Raw genomic sequence first — 17,037 nt, forward strand, 5'->3', positions numbered from 1 at the left:
ACAGGCTTAAACATGAAAGTCCCCTGGAAACTTCAGCTCGTCCCGAGGGGCTCTCCCCCTCATCTGAAGGAGGTAGGCTGATGTGCACGCATTTTAGCTGTGCTCTGTGTGCGCTGCACTCGCTGCCATTTGCTTACCAGATGAAATAGAGAGAGCTCTAAATAGACTAGTCCAAGTTAATGGTGGCCTCTTCATCTCCAGCTCCCCATGAGACACTGGAATTCCCTGTCCCACTGGTGATGCTTAGGGAAGCTGCCTCACCGTGTTCTCACTAGCAGGGCATAGTACTGTGACCCAGGAACCTGTAGGTGCCAACTGCTTCGTCTGCAGCCTCTCTGCCTCCTCCTCTGGTGTCTGTGCCCCAGCTGGAAACTGTTATAATTGATTAAGTGATGGTCTGCTCTACAACAGCTAGTCAAGTTGAGTTATTTTCTGGACCTGGGGGGCGGAAGGGGAGTTCACCACAGGCTAAAGTTGAAATAAACCAAGCTGAACTCACACCACAGCTGACATTTTAGCCCATAAAGAAAAGGAGGACTTGTGGCACCTTAGAGACTAACCAATTTATTTGAGCATAAGCTTTCGTGAGCTACAGCTCACTGCATCGGATGCATTCATTCCTTTTCTTTTTGTGAATACAGACTAACAGGGCTGCTACTCTGAAACCTGTTTTTAGCCCATAGTGAGGGCTGCATCCAGCCATCCTCTGCCACAATAAATAACCCCTCTTTTCAACCGCCTCTAACTTGGTTATGAAGCTGGCTGCCTTTGACGTGAGAGATGGCACTGGCAGGGCCTAGTTCCCTAAGGCGCGGGGTGGGGGTGCAAACGCAGGTCCAAGGGCCCCCGGGGCGGGGGCTCACCCGGGCACACAGGGGGAGCCTTGCAGGAGCGCAGCTTGCGGGGGGGGGGTGCAAACCTCTGGGGATGTCTGTGAAATCGGGAGTTGTGTGATTCGACAAGCCCGCAAGGAGGGGAGGGGAGGGGAGGGGGACCCAGCGGAGCCACGGGAGCTTTGCCTAGTCTCGGGGGCACGGGTGGGAGGGGCGGCGGGCCGGGCCGGGGAAGGGACGTGCGAGGAGGCTCAGGCCTCGGTAGTTCTCGGCCGTTTCCGGCTCGGCTCGGCCCGTCCCAGCGCTTTCCGGCCAGGCTCGGCCGGGGCCGCCCGGGGGCGGGGCTGGCGGCGGAGATCGGAGCGTGGCCCGGCCGCCATGGCGCCCCCGTCGCGCAGGCTGCAGACGAAGCCGGTGATCACCTGCCTCAAGAGCGTCCTGCTCACCTACAGCTTCGTGTTCTGGGTGAGGCGGCGGGCCCGGGGGTGGGGGCCCTGGCGGGTAATGGGGACCTGGGGGAGGGGCCCCGGGGATTGTTGGGGGCCCCGGGGCAGGGGCCTGGGGAGAAGTGGGGACCCCTGGCGGGTAATGGGGTCCCCAGGGGGGCGGGGCCCCGAGGATAGTGGGGGCCGAGGCGAGAGGACCTCGGGGGGCTGGGCTGGACCCCTCCAGGGGTGGGAGCGGGGGCAGGGCCCAGGCTCCAGAGGGGTTCCTCTGTCGCCTGTCCGGCCTGTAGGGACCCTCTGGCCAGGTGCCCCCCCCCCCGGCAGTCTGTGCCCATCCCGGGGCTCCCCTCACCCCGTGTCATGGCCCTGCATGTAGCACGTCCACACGCGTGTGTGACCCGAGGGGCACCTGTGTGGCTGGTGACGTGCCCGTCCATGCCCAGTATTGGTATGGCAGCCTCGGGGGAACAGCAGTGCTGGGTGGGGTGCACCCCGTAATCTTGTCCCTTTCCTTTCACTGCTCCCCAGGCTACTGTGGCAGGTGAGTGTGTCCGATCCATTAGCGCTGGGCCAGCCCGTCTGCCCCCCATTTACTTCTCTGTACCTCTCTTCCCTCTGCGTGTGCGCGCGCGTGCATGACGGGGTCTGGAATGTGGCACCCATGGGCATGTTTGTAACAGAGCAAATTATTTCTACCTGGGGAAATTTAATTCCCAAAGGCAGATTCATCTGAGTTCCTGTTTATACAATGCCCAAGGGACTGAAGTTCAGAGATGAAATGCTCTGATTATACAAGTGCTTCCTAGATTCCCAGCACTGCCTTTCTGAAAAATGATTTCACATCAATGATTTTAATGCCCACTTTCAAGGACTTCTGCCAGGCAGTCTTTCCTGGAACCCCTCTGCTCATGCTGCCCTCCCATCCCCAGTTTATCTGTCCTTAGCCTCCCATTTCTCTCCTATGGGATCCCTGTGTTTTTGCATACTTCCAGAGTATCTTGTGTCTCCTAGTCTCTCAGTGTGTGGGTTTAAGTGACTATGGCTAAGTAAAGTGCTTTGAAGTGACAAGTGGAGTCACGATGATTGAGTCTCAATTCTGATTTCTCCAGATCTCTGGCATTATCCTCCTGGCAGTTGGCATCTGGGGCAAAGTGGGCCTAGAGGTGTATTTCTCCCTGTTAAATGAAAAGGCCACCAATGTCCCCTACGTACTCATTGGCACAGGTACTGTTGTCATCCTTCTGGGCACTTTTGGCTGTTTCGCCACCTGCCGTGGAAGCACATGGATGTTAAAACTGGTAAGTGGTCGTTGACTACCAGAAGGCTCACAAATCAAATACCTGCTTCTACAACCCAGGACTTCACCAGCTGTCTGCATGTGCTCCTCCTTTGTGCTGTGCTGTGTATGTGTGTCTGCCTCGAGAAACACTCTCTCCCCTCTTTGTACAGTGCTAAATACTGAACCATATATTCGTTGACTTTCTCACGTAGCCACAAATCCCAGCACCTCAACTCTGCCAAAGAGGTTGACTCCAGGGTGTGTCCTAATAGATTCTTTTCCTGCAGCCTTCTTTTCTGTGTACCTGTGTTAGCCCTGGAATGTATTTTGGTTGCATTGACTCTCTCTTCTTTTCTGTCCACAGTATGCCATGTTCTTGTCCCTCATCTTCTTGATTGTGCTGGTGGCTGCTGTTGTAGGATTTGTGTTCAGACATGAGGTGAGTCCAGGTGTGACCTATCTCTCTGGTACTTTAACCCCTTCCCTCCTCTTCCTGAGGCAGCCTGAGGCCAGGACTTGGATGCAGCACCTGCTCAGGACAGAGTTCTCACTTGCATGTTGTTTCCTCTTACTTTGTGTAATCCCATAGTTGCTGCATACTGAGGGCCAAATTCTGCTCCTTTTTATTCAGGTATAAATCTGGAGTAATCCTTTTGACTTCAGTGAAGTAGTCTGGATTTACAATGTTCTTGCTGAGAACAGAATTTGGCTCAGTTTCTGATTCCAAATGTTCAATAAGCACAAAAAAGCTGAATAAGAAAAATCTTTGTCATATAAAGATGTAAAAACTGCTTAAAAAAAAGAAAGTCACATCAGAAAAGTTTAATTAGTTGAACAGGCAAGTTAAATGAGAGAAATTTAGGGCCAACATTGGGGGACCCACATGTTGGGGTTCTGAACTGGGAGTGGGGACTAAATCCATGTTTTCTTTTGGATACAATCTTTAAATAACTAGCTTTACTCCCTTTGCCAGCATGATTGTTTTTTCACAAATCTCATACCATAACTAATCATAGCTGGCCTCTTTCTAACTTTTGTTTGCATGTGACATGTTTGGGATGGACATATTTGAATCACAAGAATTAATTTGTAGTTGTACTGCTGATGATTAATCAAAATATTAGCAAAGATAAAATTAAAGTTAAACTTGAACTCAGTACTTGTGAAATACAACTGTAACACTATCTACCAAGTTAACCAGTATTTAACATCAATGGGGATTTAGAGAGACTATATGTAGAGTGCCTAGAAATAATCATAATGGGTGCATTATACTGCCCAAGAGAAATTTTAGTCATTAATCCCTTAAAGTGCCTTAAATCGTGTAGAAAAGTATTTCAGTGATTTGAAATAACCTGACTGTAATGAGGTGGGGGAGATGTTCAAAGGCATAAATGGCTATTAGACACCTACCTCCCATTTGTGCCTTTGAACATCTCCCTCAAGGACTGGAAAGTGGAAACCAAGACCATTCCCTAGTTCCTACTAAGCTTGACAGATATGCACATTTTTATAAAAAACAGACTTTTTAATTTGTGAGTTTGATTCTTCATCTGAAACGTGCCAGTCAGATTGATTTTGCAAGTGTCTTTGGCCATAAATATGGCCCACACAAACCATGATTTTATTGTGATGTCACAGTGATTAGGTCTGCCTGTAAATGCAAGAATTAAGTTCCAGTGCTTGGTGCAGTGCTCCCTTCCCTAATCCCCAGTTCATCTTCATAGCTAGTCTCACATCTGGATAGTAACAGGAATGACTTTCTAACGTGGTTTAAGCCATTCCTGGTTCTCTTTCTGATGGAGCTGTGTTTTTTAAGGCAAAGAAGTTCTTGTGACAGGGAACTCTTTGGGACCTGTAGCCTTCGGAGGCTTAGCTTATGAAAATGTTTCCCTTCTCTGCAGATTAAGAACAACTTTCAGAGCAACTATAGTCTTGCTCTGAGGAACTACAATGCAACAATAGATCCCCACAGCGACGCGGTGGATACTATCCAGAGAACTGTGAGTGCTCATATTTGGTTCCTTCTAAAGAAACTGGTGGGGAAGCCTGTATTCTCCAGATGCATGGCCGAGGACTCCCCGATACTTGTGTTGTGCAGCAGCTGAGGCTGGGACTCCCATGCACGGGCAAAGTACAACGCAAGGAAGGCCCTCTTTTACCAGGAGGCATTAAACATTAGATGCCTTCTCTGCTACTGCCAGAGCTGTTCCTCAGAAGGAGAGTGTGCTGCAGCCTCCCCTTGCCTCATTCCCCATGCGATTGGCTCAGAATACTGGGGGAGCAGTATTGCCTTAATGTTCCCAGTTCTCAGGCATGTGAGGGACGGCCGTTATGATGGACAGCATAGAGGGCGGCTGTGTGCACGCAGGCGGCCTTACAGGGTATGTGCTATGCAGATCTTATCTGAGTGCGTAGAGTGTGCTTGTCCCTGTACAGACACTGTCCTTGTCCTGCATATATCTGTATCCCTGAGACTGTCTGAAAGCATTTGCATTTGAAGAAAAATAGCTGCTATGCGCTGTTCAGAGGAGGTGAGAGGTAAAGGGCAGGAGGTGGGGGAAGGTGTCTACACAGGGCTGTTGGGTTGCAGTGAGGAGGGACATAGGGGGAGGCCAAGGGGGGAAAATTTGGGGAGCTTGCAGTGATTGGTGTAGCCTTGGAGATGTGGTACTTTGGGGTTCATGCACTACTCCTTACTGTTCTAAAACTTGATTTCCCCAGTTACACTGCTGTGGAGTCCAGAACTATTTTGACTGGGTGAACACTACCTACTTTGCACAGAAGGGAATCCCTCTGAGCTGCTGCAAGTTCCAAAACTGCACAGAAAGTGATCTGAAGGAGCTGGATAAAGCCAAGGCTATGGTGTATGGCAATGTAAGTGAATCTCAGAGACTATCCCTCGATGTGTCCTGGAAGCAGGCGTGGGGAGGGGAGAGCTGGGATACTTGGATCTTCTTTCTCTGGTAGAGAGTCAAGTCCTGTAGGTGAGAAGGAACTTAGCTCCAGAAAGAGGGTTATTGAGCCACAGGAAACTTGTATGCAGTAATGGGGGTGAAGGCCGTGTTGCTGCTGATAGGGGAAAGATGTGTAGAGAAACTGTCTCCAGTGTTTTTTCTCAAGTTCTCTGGAAGTCTCAGCTATTCCCTATTGGTGGGAAAGGATCTGTGTCTGCATCTTGCCTGCAGTGTATCACTTGCCCTGTGTGTGAGATACTGTTGTACAATGCTTTATGTTCCTGTAACACTTAATCCTCACAGCTCCCTTGTGAAGAAAGTATACAGGGGAATGAATAGAAATGTAGAGGCAGATAGTGTTACCTAGTGGCTAAGCCGGGACTAGGAAGTCTGAGTTCCGCTCCTGGCTCGGACACTGTCGTGCTTGTGACCTTTAGTGAATCATGCTGCCTTTCTGTACCTATACATCCCCATTCATAAAACAAGGCTAATGCTCACCTTGGCAAAGTGCCCAGGATGAAAGGTGCAAAGTACAAAGCTTTAAATGACTCGCCCAAGATCAAACAGCAAGTCAAATGGCTGAATTCAGCACACAGCCCAGGACGTTTTGACTCCCAGGCCTTTACTTGGATTCCTTCCTGAGCTTGTTCACCCCTCTAGCTGCCTGTGTGGTGTCTGTGGGTTGGAAGGATGTACACTTGGTGTCTGGTGGCCAGGAATTGTCCATGCTCTACTCTCATGCTAATTATTTTTTTCTGTAGGGTTGTTTCAGTCTGGTAACAACAGTTATGGAGTCCAAAATGGGCATTGTGGCTGGTATCTCCTTTGGCATCGCTTGCTTCCAGGTAAACTCTCCCTTGCTGTTCTTCTATGGTCCTTGAGGAGCTCTGAGTTTAGTTTTTGTGTTCGTAATTGTATTTAATGTCTTTTAATGTTTTCTTACATATGTAAAGGCACAGCATATTTCAGAGAGGAGGAAATGGTCGACCGTTCTGCAGATTCCCCTGCCATTTTGCTTAAGTGCCACCCAGTCACCCATCTCCAAAACTGGGGATGAAAATGCCAGCTTCCTCCCAGCAAGCCTGCGTATGGCTTGAGAACAGCTCACTCTGGAAAGAGCCAACTTCTAAGAGATGCCAGTACAACCAAACCTCTCCTGTTCTGATGCAGTGTTAGCTGTCTGAATTACTTCTTCCAGCGCACAAACTGTCACCCTTGCTTCAGCTGCCCTTTCAGGATGATAGTTTAACTAACTTAAAGTGCTTGTAGGTGACCTAAAACATCCTGAAATGCCTCTCTCAAATTCAGACCCAGTTAACACAATGACACCATCTTCTGTTAGCCACACTGCAGAACAGCGTGCATAATATTACAGACTCCCTCTTCTCCCCTTGCTATTTCTTCCTCTCCCTCTGATTCTTCAACCTGAGGTTTTATCCTGGTGGTGAAGAAGCATCATGTCTCAAGCAGTGACAGAACTAGTGTCTCCTAATCTGACCAACCTTGTCTCAGTAGGAAGCAAGAGGCCTCTGGCCTGAGCTCCTTGTGTGCATGGGGAACATTTTGAAGTGGGCTTTCAGAAGAGCTCCCTACGTTGGGTGCATGTTGAGTGCTGAGCAGTTGTGAAAATGTGATCATAAGTGTCCCAGTGGGAGTTGCTTGGTGCTGAGAACTCTTGCATATCTGGCCTGTATTTAGTTGAGCTGCTTGGAAAATTTGACCTCAATTCTGGTTCCTGAGCACTTGAAAGCCTGCCTAGTGGGCTAAGGTTAGCAGGTTTTGCCTTCATATAGGGTCTCTCTGGCTGATGGAGCTTCCTGACACGTTTGGTCTCAGTCTCTGTCATCTGAGAAGGTGATCAAAATGGTGTCCCTTAGCATGTGTTTCTTTCATGGCTTTATCACATAGGCATGTGCTCTCACCATCTCTGTAGGGTCATCGTTCATTCTTGTGTGTGTCAGAGTATTATGTCTTAGGGAGAATTTAAAAGATAGCTGGTGCAGATCTTCCTTATCCACAGGCTCTCCCAGAATGCTGATATTGCGACAGCACATCAGTGTGTATTGGTATGTAACAGGCATATATCTGAACAAGTTTCTGTGTTGCATAGTATGTCAAGTAAGATCATCTGCTGTACTACCTAGGTCTTGCTGAGTGCCTCAGTTGTGGTCTGAGCCCTTAGTCTTTCTGCTGCAGCTGCTAGGTTTGCTGAAATCGCCTGTGTTCTGTGTTGTTTGGCTGTGATAGTTTCTAGGAATTCGAACACCTTGCAGTCGGCAAGGAAGGTGGCAACAGAGACAAAGACACAGATGAACTACGCCTCATTACTTGACTTGACTCTTGTTTCGGGGCGATTTCCATTCTTTCTGAAATTCTCGAACACAGAGTCACAGATCTCTGTATCAATTCCAAATGGCAGAACTCCTTATTTTCTTCAAAGCATGTTTGCTTTTGAGTAAAGAGTATGAAGAAACAGCAGCTTGAGATTGAGGCAAAGGAGTACACAGACCCAAAACCAGAGAAGAGACTGGCAGAGTGAGATTGTGTATTGATTGCTTGATTTATTTTAGCTTTAATTTACTCTTCATTGAAGGAAATTGCCTGAAAGCAGTCTGTGAGGTATACAGGCACATCTTTTCTGAGTCAAGGTTTAACATGTAATAGCACAAGCACAGAGAGAAGAATCTCGGCCAGCCTGTTTTATTCTGATATTCGTTTGTCACTGTGCTGTTCCCTGTAACAGACAGACACAGCAAGGACTGGGAGAGGTTGGAGCACAGACCTTTATCTTGCAGCTGGTACATTTGCAAACTGTCTTCATTGCATTTTGTTGTCAGTTTCCTAGGGCTGGAGCCAGTTGGTCTCTTTCAGCTGCTATCCATTTCCTCCCTCCTTCCTGGGATGTACATATCACACTCTACTTATTACAGCTTCCACATCTATATTCCAAACAGGACATCTGGAATTTGATGAATAAGTGGGTGGGCCCATGTGCCTTCGTCAGCTCTAGGCAGGTAACCGCATTGTAGCGATTGCAGTTATTGAGGAACGTGTCATTGTTTGGGGCTTAGAATCCTATAAACATTTCATGATTTATTCTCAGGTGAACTTTGTTGTGTCACGCAAGTGAAAGGCCCAATTCTGCAACTTTGCCTCCTGTGAGTACAGTTACATGCATGAGTGTTTTTAGGATCAGGTCCTAAATGCCTTTGGTACAGAAAACAGCTGCCTGGAGCCCCATAACAGTCATAACTGATGTGTGTCCTTCAGTGTTTTCACATCAGAAACACACCAACCTTGATTCCATCATTGTCCTTGCAGTGGGAAGAGGCAGTTGATATTTTCTACTGGTTGTGTAATGGGCTGTGATGCTCCTGAGAGCCATATAATCTCTGTGAAATTACCATAAAACAGTAGATGGTTCATAAAGCAAATTCTAACAAGAAGCAACGTTCTCTTTCTCTCACAGGGAGAGCCTTCTCACTGATGGCTGCCAGGATCCTCTGACTCTCAGCTTTATCCACGCTAAAGCAAAGGAGCCCAGATTTTGCTTTTACAAAACCAAAACAGTCTCCAGTGCTTCAGATCTCGGTTGCATTGTATCCAAATCATTGCAGTTTGGATGTCCAGTTTTGGGTGACCTATACTTAGTTTATTTTTTCACATTTCAGTTGGTTGGGATCTTTCTCGCCTGCTGCCTTTCCCGGTACATCACAAACAATCAGTACGAGATGGTGTAACAAGCCAGCCTTTGACCAAGGTATGTCTGTCCTGCAGTGCCGGGGAGTGTGTGTGTGTATTCATATACCTGTGCACTGAATGGTGTGCCTGTCTGCAGATCTAGGGATGAGGGAGATCTTTTGTAGGCTTGCGCTTTCATAAGGCTGTGTGCGTATGTGCACAGGAAGGTCTGAGCAGAGAAACATGCGCACCCATGTGCAGGTCCACCCACTCAGGGATGTGCGAGGGTCTGCTCAAATCTGTGTTTCTTCTATAAGCATCTAGCAGAGAGAAGAACCCACATTTTGTAGTAAGCAGTTCTTTGACATTTAAAGTGAAATAAAATCTTTATGGATCTACCTGTGTGCAAGAACAGAGCAGACAGGTGCTGTTGAATCTCCTACACGTGTGTGTTCATGCACCTTGGTTAGTTACCTAGACCTCCTTCCCATCACCCTAGACCACCTTTCCCATCACTCCCTCTATGGTACTAGTTCTGCTTCTTCCCAGCTCTTTTAGTGCACTACAGTTCTAGCTTGCAGTGCCCCCTGCTATTCTAGTACGGCCTCTCCTCCTCTTGTTCACCACACTGCTCTGCTTCTGCACCTCAATCTAACCCGCAGCCCCTCCGCTAATCCCATATTGGGCCTTTCAGAGCAGGGGTGAATATGTTGAATGCTGGTGCATTTCGCAGTGAGGACCAGTATCTGCTGTGGAGTAGCATGTGACCCACAAACTTGCTTCCACTGTGTGACTTCAGCTCTGTGGGAATCCTGATCTCTAGAGCTGGGAAACATGTTCATTAACCCTTTGCTTTCTGAATTTTAGGAAATTTCCTCTGATCTCCCTCCTCTGGAGAGCACTTCATGACTTCCAGTTTTCACCTGGTCCCAGCCTGCTGAAATCATGTTTGAACTGACTGATCCTCTTCAGAATCAGCGCACGGAATAGAGTGTACCAGCTGTTCTGTCGCAGTCAGGGAATTGTCAAAACACTACTCTTTTGTAACACTGAATGGGGTAATTAGTGTACCCAAGGTAGTTATAATAACTACATTCCTCCAGGCCCCCACCTCCTCAGTTTGATTGCACAATGAAGTAGCATGATATGACAGTACTCTTATGTCATTCTTATACTTTCTGCTAGTTATTTAACTGGAATGCACCATTAACTTTGGAGGTGTATAGTATGCATTACGAACGAAGCACTCATTGCTTTCTCTTCTGCCTTTGGCCATTTAAATTATATTATTCACTTCACACTCTGTCAGTGATCCATTGAAACACCTACTGTTGCAACTGGCTGGTCCTATCATGTTATGCAGACACATTGCCATGTCTATCTGAGGCTCTGTGTTCAATAGCATCTGTTTCCACGCTCTCTTCCCAATCAAGGGTTTTATATCACTTTTTTTATAATTGTATTTTTTAAAGGGCCTCGTTCCTCTCTCCTGATCAGGTTGTAGTGATTTTCATAAGTTGTAGCATGAGGTTCGGTGGTGTAGCTGTCTGTGTCGATAGCTTTGTAGGTATGCCTCCACCAAGTTGGGCATGATTTCATCATCAGTATTATGTTCTGCTTTAACTTGTTTTTTTGTATTAAATAGAAATCCTCTTGTCTTGAAACACAATAAATATTAAATATTTTACTCTAAAATATCAGCGCGGTTGGGTTTTGTCTCCAGGAAATTCCACCTTGATTTCAGTGCAGGAATCTACCGGAGGCATAGATTTGTTTGCCACTCATGTCCCCATTCTGGCCTGGCCCATAACCCTTGTAGCATAGCAGCACATATGCTCTCTAATCCATCAGTGTGTTGGCTCAATTTCAATTAGAGAAGTTTATTTGTATTCTCTTTCTAAAAATTGTCATGCAACATTGTTGATGGAGAACCCTCAACTGCTGGCATGGAATGCTGCAGGTGAAGTTCTGCTGAGTGAACCTTAGGCAGGACAGAGGTCATTCCTCCTGTAAGTTCATTCCTCCTCTGCTATCTTTGTTGCTGAATTTGGCCCGTTCTGCTTTGGGATCCTTCAGAGGAAAAGGTACTCTGTCACTGTAGGAAGGGGGATTTGTTCTTCTTGGTTTTCTGTGAACAAATCCATTGACAGGCCCCAACCGTTCTCCAATAACGGAGCACACGGAGGTGAGGCCCTCTATCCTGAAGACATAATAGCATCCTCCTCCTTCACCTGAGCTTGGTGCACGGTTTGGTTTGTCAGACGAGTGCTGTGCACTGGATTGGGAATTAATGCTCAGGAAAGTCGGAGAGGGGGATGAGGTACAGTTTGCCAAGCACTGTTTTAGTAATCACTGTATGAGCATGAAAAGAGGAGGGATTAGAAAGTGCTGGCTGAGCTACTGGACAATAACAAAGGGTCTCCACCCTGATGCAGAGAGTGCTTTTCACACCATTAACCTGCCCTTCCTGTCACCAAAACCAGTGCTGCTGAGAGGCAGCCTGCCCTGGCCCCAGAAGCCTGAATGGAGGAGCAGAACTACATCAGTGTTCCAGCAGAACATAATTGCCCTGTTCTGTACACCCCCTGAAGCTTTGTTACAGATCACTGCCAGAGACAGGATACCATGGTCTGACCCGGTATGGCAGCTCTTTAGTTCTTTTGTTAGCGGTAGCTGGCTTAAACTGGCTTCATTTCTGACTACAAAACTTAATATTCCATTTAGTGTCAGAGAATAAATCAAACTCTTGGATGTCAGTTCCCAGATGGTTTTGTTAAAAAGCCTCCAGGGTTTTCAAGGCAAGGCAAAGTGCATTAGCACTTTTGACCATTAACATAACAATATAGACGTTGTCCAATTACAGCTAACGACTGGACAGCCTGGATAAAAACATGCTAATGGAGGGACATGTCTAACTGAAACTGTTCATCGGAAAGCCTGTGCAAAGACATGAGCCTGCACATACTCCTTTTCGGCTGGCTTGTGTGCTGTGCCATATAGGCCAATAAGTGCAGCCCTAGTTTAATCTGGTTCAAAATCAACAGGGTTTGTCTAGATGAACAGTTGCACCCCATCTTTCTGCTTGTTAAATTGACAGTGCATTAGCCTGTTGCGCACTCACTATCCACGTGGACCCTGCTGTCATGCCTAAAATGTTCCCTGGTGCACTTTGGTCTGCTTCCATTTCAAAGTGGAGTGGATCAGAAGGCATCAGGGAAGTGTTAGTGTGCAGTAGCAGTGTCCACTAGCTAACGCGGGGCAGATTCACACTCCAACGTGCTGCGCCCTACCTATTCAGCGAGACAAGCCCTCAAGTGGTGGTTGTGCAAGTTATTTTGGTCCCTTTGGGGGCTGTATCTAAAGTCCTGCCACACATTGGATCCTATTTGGTGCTAATCACCTCATGCTATCCTTTGCTGTTAAAGTTTGTGCTGATTGACGTTCACTGTGATCTGACAGCTGGTTTGTGGCTTACCTCGATGATGATGTGGTTCTTAGATTTACTTAGGCCAGGTGGCCACATGATTAAACCACCACAGTTGGCACTAACCGGCCCTCTTGTTGGAAAGTCTCAGCAGAGACACTTAGGATTGCAGGAATGTGGAGTGTGACCTGCTATAAGCTTTAGAGGCCAGCATTAAGGTATGTTTTTACAGAGGTGTGTCTTTGTGCTACGTGTGTCACACCCCGTGTGGATTCTGGTACTTTCCAGAATACATCTCATGTTAAAAAATTGGCCCTGTTGAAGTTACTCCCCTGAGACCTTCCAGACCTCCTCCTTTTGGTGATAGGATCAATGTGACATACCCCTCTCGCCTGGCTCCGTGCCTGTGTTCACACTGGAAGAGCACAGGCAATGTCAGCTGCTGGGGTTCCAGCTCTGGAGCAGGCTCTGCGGACCCATCAGAACTGATCCCGCCATGCTGGACTCTTGCTTCTCCTCCTTCTGTTGGGATGCTGCTGGTGACCTGTCATAAATCAGCTGTTGCACAGTGGGTTTCAGCTGGCTCAGAAATCCTATTGATGAGTTTACAGTGCCAAGCACCTTTGGGGATGGGGGCATTAGAAATGTGCACTGAGGTAAGTTGTGGAAGCTGTGATGCGACAAGGATGCTCCACATTCCTGCCTGTTCTAAAACCTTCTGTTGCGGGGTCCAAAGCAGGGAGCAGCAGGAGTTGAGTAGCAATCGAGGGCCGCTAGTGAGAAGCTGCTGTAACAGCTGTTGCAGGTGAGAGCGTATGCTAATGCTGCTTAGGTGAGTTAAAAAAGGAAGGAGCCCCTTATCTTGCTCCACGGTGGCTTTCACATGTTGTTCCTTTGTCCTGAATGTAGCTGCAATAAATAAGCCATGAGCACTCGCCCCTGACATTGCTGTCTTCTCTTACTCTGCATACTTGGTCTTTTGGCAACAGCTCTGACTTCAACTCCAGAGAGAGCCACCTGAGCATGAGTTCGTGCAAATCACAGGGCTAGTCTCCTGCACCCTGCCCCGGCTGACTTCTGAATTGCAGTCTTTCCTTTGCTCTCCTGTTATGGGGTGTAACTGATGGGGATGTAGGGTCTGTATATGCGGGTATGTTTTCCCATACAATATTTATATGTCAGGAAAGGTTTCTGAATTCAGTTTCTGAAATAGCTGTAGTTCCACCCCATGGCCAGCAGAGAGCAGCACCGAGAGAGCATATTGATTTCAGAGCCTGTCCATCTGGAATTCTCCCACTTTCCTTTCTGAATCCTCTCCAGAGGGGGAAACCCCAGCCACCCCTCCTCATTTTGTGGGTTTGCTAACGAGGGATGCTGTGCTCAGATGCCGGGCCAACAAGTGTGGTATAAATACCTAGACTAATCATTAAAATGTGTAATAGAAACATAGTGCATGAGAGCAGGATGGATGACTTGAATGCGGCAATTATTATTTATTCTTTGTATCATCATAGCTCCTAGGATCTCCAGGTGTGGAGCAGGACCCATCATGCCAGGTGCTGTACAAACACACATCACAAAGGTGGTCCCTGCCTCCAGGAGCTTAATAATCTAAGCAGGGGCCAATGTCGCTCAGATACTCAGAATGTGTTAAAGGCAACTTGTACCACAGCAGAAAGACTTTATTTTTGAATAGGTGTTGTTAACATACTAGATTTATGTGATGGAGGGTGGGGTTCAGGGAGAATGCAGGCACTTTATGCACCTGAAGAATAAGGAATATATTGTATTTTGTTCCTTCAAGGATCTCCAAGCACTTTGCAGAGGTGATGGGGATTCCATTTTCCAGATGAAGGAAAAGGTACAGAGAGGGGGTAAGGTCACACACTGAGCATGGAGCAGAGTTTCACAGTAGAAGCCTGGTCTCTGAAATGAGAGTTGGTTCATAAGTGCAGCCCTGGGAGGTCTGAAGGAGACGTGTTCTCTCTGCTCCCCTTACTCCCCATCAGTTTTTTGTTTTCCTGTTGATGCCCCTCAATACCTCTGCTAGCCTCATGCGTTTTCACTTAATTTACAGCTGAGCTCTGGCTTGGCCGCTCTGTTCAGGAATCCACCAGATTCTGAGTTGCTCATTCATCAATAAATAATTAGCGGGTAGATCCTCACTCTACTTCTGGCTGCTTTGTGCTGCATGGGCAATGCGAACTAGCTGGAAAGCAGCCCCAGTGGGACAGCTGAGATTCCTCATTGACGTAAGAGTCCCTTGGGGAGCCCACTACAAGCTGACATAAATTAGAGCACCCTTCATGCCGCTCTAATTTGATTGGCCCCTGGCTACCGCCAGGATTGTGGGAAGCTGGAGGGTGACTCAGAGTCACCTTTGTCACCTGCGCTGTGCCCAGGAGCGAGCTATGTCAATGAGCCCCAAAATTTTCAATAGGATTCAAGCGCAGTTTCATGTCTTACTTGAAGTCACGTTGGGAAGGCACTGGATTATTAACGTAAGTGCTCCAGCGAGGCCGTTTATCGTTGCTCGTCCCTCTTTGATGTGTGGCACCAGTGATGATGTTAACAAGCTGCTCTCTGGATTTAACGCTGTGATATTACTTTCCTTGAGATTTAGAGCAGTGAGCAGCATACCTTGGGTTTCCTTTGATGGAAACACTTGTCTGACAGCACCACACAGGCTTATAAATAGAATTTAAAGAAAAGAATAAAGAAATTCTGCTCTAGGGTACAGAAGGATCCCCATAGTCCCTGACATGAACCAAGTGACTGGAACAGAGACCACCCAGATACACCTCATTAAGATTTGCGCTTCAGATGGCAGGAGCCAAGGTAGCAGTTCTATGTCCATCCAGACCCTGGGTCTGACACATAGCTCTGGGATAGATTTTCTTTTGGGAGTTGCATAAATCAATGCAAAATAGCTCTGAGCAGCCCAGACAGAGAACAGCTTATTCTCTGAGAGCTAGAGACTGATCATTGCCATGACTCAGAATCTTACAAGGGGATTGTGAGTCCACAGTGATGATGATACAATGAAAGGGCTTTTTCTTTTTCTTTCATGCAAGGCAGGGGTGAAAAATCCAAGAGAGAAGCGCAGCCTGTCCTGGGAATGCAAGACAGAATCAGCCTGATGACAGAATTCCATGTCTTTGTTCATCTTGGCATGAGTTCCATGTCTTTGTTCATCTGAAAGAAATGCCTCCAAATGAGGCCTATGGATGGGTGAACCGGCTAAAAGTAATATAAACTGATTTAACTGTCTTTCAAACTTGAACTGAAACATTGTTGAGGCTTGGAAAAGTTTAGCAATTGTTTCCCTTTTGTTTGCACGTGCCTCTTCATTTCTGGTCCCCGACTAAATTAAGAAACAGATGAAACTCTGAAAGATCTCTGGCTATACTGTTTTTCAAAAATGCCCCTCTCTCTTACACTGTAAGTTCCTTGGGGTAGGGGGCATCTTTTTGTTCTGTTTGTACAGTGCCTGGCACAATGGTCCATAACTAGGTTTCCTAGGCATTAATGCAATACAAATGATAACAGTAATAGACACTGGTTCAGCTCCCCTGAGGTGGTTAATGTTGGGAGCCCTGCTGTGGAAGAGCTTCTGACTGCTGCCACTGCCAGCCTTTGAAGTACGCTTGATAAAATCTGCTGTGAACGAGCTGATGCTTAACATTCCTGCTGCTTGGCTACTGTAGGGCTTCCAACCTTGTTACCACTGATGGAGCTGCAATGTTTGAGCAATAGTGCAAGACATTTTTGTAAATGTCCCTAGTCTAGGCCAAGCCCATGGTGGAGGCCAGTCTCATGGAATTTCCGGTCCACCTGGGACCAGGAATTAGGTGCTTGGATGCCATGGAAATGAAAGTGGTATAAAACTCTAGTTCAGTGGAAATCTCTTGACACCTCCAGCCCAGTCTGTAAGCCAAGGAGATTTAGAGAAGCTTAAGAGATGTGGAGCTGAGGGTTTGGAGGCTCATTTGAATGGACCCACTAGACTTTTTAAGGTTTCTTAGCAGTAAGTGAGACTTTATGTTGTAGGAAATTCAGTAACTGTTATGAAAAAGAACAGTGGTAATGTAGTTTCAAGGTTTTATATAAAAAAAAAATGAAGCATGGGAGAGTGTATGCTAGTCTTTCCTACTTTATAAGGGTGTATTGCTCTATCCCCATTTGCCCATCCTCTACCATACCGGTCCTGTGGTCAAAACACTCCTCCTTTTACTAAAACAAGTGCTTTAAAGAGTGAAACAAAAAATCAAATGAAGAAAAAAAATAAGGGCTGTTAACTGTTAACCCATACCACTGCTACACGCTGAATGGATTTTGTATGTGATTAGTCCTGACAGCTTAAAAGTTGTATCTATTTCTTTGAAGTCAATGGGGACAGGGAGGAAGGTGGCCAAGG

At 47.0% G+C, this 17,037-nt stretch overlaps 1 protein-coding gene across 1 annotated transcript; it reads left to right on the forward strand.

The window, feature by feature from the left end:
* Positions 1-1,137: 1,137 nt before the first annotated feature.
* On the forward strand, positions 1,138-10,891 carry TSPAN6 (tetraspanin 6). Its single transcript, XM_073360844.1, has 8 exons — positions 1,138-1,298; positions 2,389-2,577; positions 2,923-2,997; positions 4,463-4,561; positions 5,283-5,435; positions 6,277-6,360; positions 9,187-9,275; positions 10,064-10,891. The coding sequence occupies exons 1-7, from the start codon at positions 1,212-1,214 to the stop codon at positions 9,253-9,255; spliced, it is 756 nt and encodes a 251-aa protein (XP_073216945.1). The 5' UTR covers positions 1,138-1,211; the 3' UTR covers positions 9,256-9,275; positions 10,064-10,891.
* Positions 10,892-17,037: the final 6,146 nt, after the last annotated feature.

This window comes from Lepidochelys kempii, chromosome 9 (genome assembly GCF_965140265.1).
Source record: "Lepidochelys kempii isolate rLepKem1 chromosome 9, rLepKem1.hap2, whole genome shotgun sequence".
Classification (NCBI taxonomy): Eukaryota; Metazoa; Chordata; order Testudines; family Cheloniidae; genus Lepidochelys; species Lepidochelys kempii.

Bases quoted from the DNA above. Each gene is read 5' to 3' on its own strand.
- TSPAN6 (XM_073360844.1), top strand. From the start codon at position 1,212: ATGGCGCCCCCGTCGCGCAGGCTGCAGACGAAGCCGGTGATCACCTGC. The intron at 2,998-4,462 runs GTGAGTCCAGGT...CCTTCTCTGCAG, and splicing joins GATTTGTGTTCAGACATGAG to ATTAAGAACAACTTTCAGAG. The intron at 4,562-5,282 runs GTGAGTGCTCAT...TGATTTCCCCAG, and splicing joins TGGATACTATCCAGAGAACT to TTACACTGCTGTGGAGTCCA.